Genomic DNA, 6,330 nt, shown 5'->3' on the forward strand with positions numbered 1-6,330 from the left:
CTAAATAGTGCTCTATATAGGGCAGTGTTTCTTCATCCTGGTCTAAATAGTGCTCTATATAGGGCAGTGTATCTTCATCCTGGTCTAAATAGTGCTCTATATAGGGCAGTGTTTCTTCATCCTGGTCTAAATAGTGCTCTATATAGGGCAGTGTTTCTTCATCCTGGTCTAAATAGTGCTCTATATAGGGCAGTGTTTCTACATCCTGGTCTAAATAGTGCTCTATATAGGGCAGTGTATCTTCATCCTGGTCTAAATAGTGCTCTATATAGGACAGTGTTCCTTCATCCTGGTCTTTTTGCCCTAGCACTACACACCTGATTCCACTAATTAATGGTTTGATGATGAGTTGATACATGGGTACATCTATGTAGTGCTGGCATTAAGATACACTGTGTGTGTGTGTGTGTGTGTGTGTGTGTGTGTGTGTGTGTGTGTGTGTGTGTGTGTGTGTGTGTGTGTCAGGGAGATGGTGGGAGGCTCGTTCGTGGAGACGCTACCCTCTCCTCAGACCTCCAGAGGGCCCAGCAGGTCTCCGTCCGACCCCAGCTCCAGCATGCTCCTCCTGGGCCGCGGCCGGGACTCCTTCCCCCTGTCCAGCCCCTCCCTCCGGATCTCCACCTCCATCCCCTCCCTGCCCCAACCTCCCCCTCACCAGACCTCTACCCTTTCCACCCCCCAGTGGGGTGACCCCCTCCTCCTCGAGAAGGCGGGCAGTTGCTCCCCCCGTACCCCTCGCTCCCCCCACTCCACCGTTTCTTCTCGCTCCCTTCGCTGTCCCCACTCCCCCAGCTCACCCCGCTCCTCACCCCGTTCTTCACCCCGCTCTCCGAGGAGGACTAGATCCTGTGGGCGAGGTGAGCCTTGTGGGCGAGCTGAGCCTTGTGGGCGAGGTGAGCCCTGTGGGCGAGGTGAGCCCTGTGGGCGAGGTGAGGGCTGTGACTGGATGATGAAGATACTGGCTGGAGGCTCTGGGAGGATAGGCTCTGTGGCGGAGCTCTGCCAGGGGGCCCTGCAACATGCTATAGAGGTGGTGTGGGCAGAACGCTGTTTTCTGTCTCTGCTCCGACAGGTACTACTGCTGTTAGCTCCTTATGGCTGGTTGACTGATTAATTGATTGGTTGGTTGATTGATTGGTTGGTTGATTGATTGGCTGGTTGATTGGCTTGATGATTGGTTGGTTGATTGATTGGTTGGTTGATTGATTGGCTGGTTGATTGGCTTGATGATTGGTTGGTTGATTCATTGATTGGCTGGTTGATTGGCTTGATGATTGGTTGGTTGATTCATTGATTAGTTGGTTGATTGACATATTGATTGAATTAGATTTATTGATTCATTGATTGGCTGGTTGATTGGCTTGATGATTGGTTGGTTGATTCATTGATTAGCTGGTTGATTGATTGATTGATTATTTCTGTTGTTCCTCCAGGACCAGGATGGATGTAGGGGATTGGTCCAGGTGGTTTCCCTGACGACGCCGGGCTGCGTGAGGGAAGAGTCTTCCAGCAACCATGCCCACCAGGAGCTGGTGAAGGGCATCCTGGGATATGTAGTTGCCACAGGGATGCCCATGAACATGACAGGAGATATCTGTGAGGTAAACAATGTCTACTTGTCTCTCAATTCAATTCAATGGGCTTTATTTGTATGGGAGTGAAATAGATAACATAGTGAAATAAACAATAAAAATTAACAGTAAACATTAGACTCACAAAAGTTACACAACAATAAAGACATTTCAAATGTCATATTATGTCTATATACAGTGTTGTAACGATGTGCGAATAGTTAAAGTACAAAAGGGAAAATAAATAAACATGAATATGGGTTGTATTTACAATGGTGTTTGTTCTTCACTGGTTGCCCTTTTCTTGTGGCAACAGGTCACAAATCTTGCTGCTGTGATGGCACACTGTGGTATTTCACCCAGTAGATATGGGAGTTTATCAAAATTGGATTTGTTCTCGAGTTATTTGTGTACCTGTGTAATCTGAGGGAAATATGTGTCTCTAATATGGTCATACATTGGGCAGGAGGTTAGGAAGTGCAGCTCAGTTTCCACCTCATTTTGTGGGCAGTGAGCACATAGCCTGTCTTCTCTTGAGAGCCATGTCTGCCTACGGCGGCCTTTCTCAATAGCAAGGCTATGCTCGCTGAGTCTGTACATAGCCCGTCTTCTCTTGAGAGCCATGTCTGCCTACGGCGGCCTTTCTCAATAGCAAGGCTATGCTCGCTGAGTCTGTACATAGCCCGTCTTCTCTTGAGAGCCATGTCTGCCTACGGCGGCCTTTCTCAATAGCAAGGCTATGCTCGCTGAGTCTGTACATAGCCCGTCTTCTCTTGAGAGCCATGTCTGCCTACGGCGGCCTTTCTCAATAGCAAGTCTATGCTCGCTGAGTCTGTACATAGCCCGTCTTCTCTTGAGAGCCATGTCTGCCTACGGCGGCCTTTCTCAATAGCAAGGCTATGCTCGCTGAGTCTGTACATAGCCCGTCTTCTCTTGAGAGCCATGTCTGCCTACGGCGGCCTTTCTCAATAGCAAGGCTATGCTCACTGAGTCTGTACATAGCCTGTCTTCTCTTGAGAGCCATGTCTGCCTGCGGCGGCCTTTCTCAATAGCAAGGCTATGCTCACCTAGTCTGTACATAGCCTGTCTTCTCTTGAGAGCCATGTCTGCCTACGGCGGCCTTTCTCAATAGCAAGGCTATGCTCACTGAGTCTGTACATAATCAAAGCTTTCCACTTTCCATCCATTTGTATAGCAGATCCTCATCCCAAATTGAGTCTGAAGCTTTTTTGAAATCAACAAAGCATGAGAAGACTTTGCCTTTGGTTTGTTTGTTTCTCATTTAGGGTGTGCAGGGTGAATACGTGGTCTGTTGTACGGTAATTTGGTAAAAAGCCAATTTGACATTTGCTCAGTACATTGTTTTCACTGAGGAAATGTACGAGTCTGCTGTTAATGATAATGCAGAGGATTTTCCCAAGGTTACTGTTGACGCATATTCCATGGTAATTATTGGGGTCAAATTTGTCTCCACTTTTGTGGATTGGGGTGATCAGTCCTTGGATCCCAATATTAGTGAAGATGCCAGAGCTGAGGATGATGTTAAAGAGTTTAAGTATAGCCAATTGGAATTTGTGGTCTGTATATTTTACCATTTCATTAAGGATACCATCAACTCCACAGACCTTTTTGGGTTGGAGGGTTTGTATTTTGTCCTGTAGCTCATTCAATGTAATTTGAGAATTTAGTGGGTTCTGGTAGTCTTTAATAGTTGATTCTAAGATTTGTGTTTGATCATATCTACACTCACTACTGTAAATCTCTCTGGGTGAGAGAGTCTGATAAATGACTCACTACTGTACATCTCTCTGGATAAGAGAGTCTGATAAATGACTCAGTACTGTACATCTCTGGGTGAGAGAGTCTGATAAATGACTCACTACTGTAAATCTCTCTGGGTGAGAGAGTCTGATAAATGACTCACTATTGTAAATCTCTCTGGGTGAGAGAGTCTGATAAATGACTCACTACTGTAAATCTCTCTGGGTGAGAGAGTCTGATAAATGACTCACTACTGTAAATCTCTCTGGGTGAGAGAGTCTGATAAATGACTCACTACTGTAAATCTCTCTGGGTGAGAGAGTCTGATAAATGACTCACTACTGTAAATCTCTCTGGGTGAGAGAGTCTGATAAATGACTCACTATTGTAAATCTCTCTGGGTGAGAGAGTCTGATAAATGGCTCACTACTGTAAATCTCTCTGGGTGTGAGAGTCTGATAAATGACTCACTACTGTAAATCTCTCTGGGTGAGAGAGTCTGATAAATGACTCACTACTGTAAATCTTTCTGGGTGAGAGAGTCTGATAAATGGCTCACTATTGTAAATCTCTCTGGGTGAGAGAGTCTGATAAATGACTCACTACTCTAAATCTCTCTGGGTGAGAGAGTCTGATAAATTACTCACTATTGTAAATCTCTCTGGGTGAGAGAGTCTGATAAATGACTCACTACTGTAAATCTCTCTGGGTGAGAGAGTCTGATAAATGACTCACTACTGTAAATCTCTCTGGGTGAGAGAGTCTAAATGGCTCACTATTGTAAATCTCTCTGGGTGAGAGAGTCTGATAAATGGCTCACTATTGTAAATCTCTCTGGGTGAGAGAGTCTGATAAATGACTCACTACTGTAAATCTCTCTGGGTGAGAGAGTCTGATAAATGACTCACTACTGTAAATCTCTCTGGGTGAGAGAGTCTGATAAATGACTCACTACTGTAAATCTCTCTGGGTGAGAGAGTCTGATAAATGACTCACTACTGTAAATCTCTCTGTGTGAGAGAGTCTAAATGGCTCACTATTGTAAATCTCTCTGGGTGAGAGAGTCTGATAAATGACTCACTATTGTAAATCTCTCTGGGTGAGAGAGTCTGATAAATTACTCACTACTGTAAATCTCTCTGGGTGAGAGAGTCTGATAAATGACTCACTACTGTAAATCTCTCTGGGTGAGAGAGTCTGATAAATGACTCACTACTGTAAATCTCTCTGGGTGAGAGAGTCTGATAAATGACTCACTACTGTAAATCTCTCTTGGTGAGAGAGTCTGATAAATGGCTCACTATTGTAAATCTCTCTGGGTGAGAGAGTCTGATAAATGACTCACTACTGTAAATCTCTCTGGGTGAGAGAGTCTGATAAATGACTCACTACTGTAAATCTCTCTGGGTGAGAGAGTCTGATAAATGACTCACTACTGTAAATCTCTCTGGGTGAGAGAGTCTGATAAATGACTCACTACTGTAAATCTCTCTGGGTGAGAGAGTCTGATAAATGACTCACTACTGTAAATCTCTCTGGGTGAGAGAGTCTGCTAAATGACTTTTCCAATTTTCCCAGAAGTGGTTAGAAGTGGCTGATTTCTGACGTGCTGTTCTTTCTTCTTCCGTAGTGTATTTCTGTATTGTTTTAGTGATTCACCGTAGTGAAGGAGTAGACTCAGGTTTTCTGGGTCTCTATGTTTTGGGTTGGACAGGTTTCTCAATTTCTTTCTTAGGATTTTAGGCTACGTGACAGACAGACAGACAGACAGACAGACAGACAGACAGACAGACAGACAGACAGACAGACAGCAGCCTTCATTAGGCTACATGACAGACAGACAGACAGACAGACAGACAGACAGACAGACAGACAGACAGAAGCCTTCATTAGGCTACATGACAGACAGACAGACAGACAAACAGACAGACAGACAGACAGACAGACAGACAGACAGACAGACAGACAGAGGGGAACCCCGATCTCCCTCCTCCTTCCTCTCTCCTTCCTCCGTCATTTCAACCTGATGAACCAGAGATCAGTGTAACTTATCAGAACTAATCCCCAGCTGGGGACTGTCTGTGTCTCCTCCTCCCTCCTCCTCCCTCCCCCTCTCTCAGTGGTTTACCTCAGGTCGAGGGGAGGAGGGGGGAGGAGGGGGACGGTCTGTGTCTCCTCTCAGTGGTTTACCTCAGGTAGAGGTGAGGAGGGGGGAGGAGTAAGACGGTCTGTGTCTCCTCTCAGTGGTTTACCTCAGCTAGAGGGGAGGTGGGGGGAGGAGGGGGATGGTCTGTGTCTCCTCCCTCCTCCTCCTCCCTCCTCCTCTCTCAGTGGTTTACCTCAGGTAGAGGGGAGGTAGGGGGAGGAGGGGGACGGTCTGGGTCTCCTCTCAGTGGTTTACCTCAGGTAGAGGGGAGGAGGGGGACGGCCTGTGTCTCCTCTCAGTGGTTTACCTTAGGTAGAGGGGAGGAGGGGGGAGGAGGACGGTCTGTGTCTCCTCTCAGTGGTTTACCTCAGGTAGCGGGGAGGAGGGGAGAGGAGGAGGACGGTCTAGGTCTCCTCTCAGTGGTTTACCTCAGGTAGAGGGGAGGTGGGGGGAGGAGGTGGACGGTCTGGGTCTCCTCTCAGTGGTTCACCTCAGGTAGAGGGGAGGAGGGGGGAGGAGGAGGACGGTCTGGGTCTCCTCCCTCTTCCTCCTCCCTCCCCCTCTCTCAGTAGTTTACCTCAGGTAGAAGGGAGGTGAGGGGAGGAGGAGGACGGTCTGGGTCTCCTCCCTCCTCCTCCTCGTCCCTCCCCCTCTCTCAGTGGTTTACCTCAGGTAGAGGGGAGGTGGGGGGAGGAGGAGGACGGTCTGGGTCTCCTCCCTCCTCCTCCTCCCTCCTCCTCTCTAAGTGGTTTACCTCAGGTAGAGGTGAGGAGGGGGGAGGAGGGGGGGGGGAAATGTTACTGAGTGGACGATCTACTAAATACATGTAAAAGACATTTTTAAAATGAAAAG

At 47.3% G+C, this 6,330-nt stretch overlaps 1 protein-coding gene across 1 annotated transcript in view; it reads left to right on the top strand.

The window, feature by feature from the left end:
• The first annotated feature begins 469 nt into the window (after nucleotides 1–469).
• The window catches only part of LOC118966663 (cGMP-specific 3',5'-cyclic phosphodiesterase-like), an 80,520-nt gene continuing 74,659 nt past the window's right edge, over nucleotides 470–6,330 (top strand). Inside the window, exons 1-4 of the mRNA XM_036989410.1 lie at nucleotides 470–1,072; nucleotides 1,434–1,601; nucleotides 5,453–5,533; nucleotides 5,664–5,738. Coding sequence (XP_036845305.1) covers nucleotides 470–1,072; nucleotides 1,434–1,601; nucleotides 5,453–5,533; nucleotides 5,664–5,738 — 927 coding nt within the window. The remainder of the gene's footprint in view (nucleotides 1,073–1,433; nucleotides 1,602–5,452; nucleotides 5,534–5,663; nucleotides 5,739–6,330) is intronic.

The sequence above is a fragment of the Oncorhynchus mykiss genome, chromosome 10 (genome assembly GCF_013265735.2).
Source record: "Oncorhynchus mykiss isolate Arlee chromosome 10, USDA_OmykA_1.1, whole genome shotgun sequence".
In the NCBI taxonomy this organism is placed as follows: domain Eukaryota; kingdom Metazoa; phylum Chordata; class Actinopteri; order Salmoniformes; family Salmonidae; genus Oncorhynchus; species Oncorhynchus mykiss.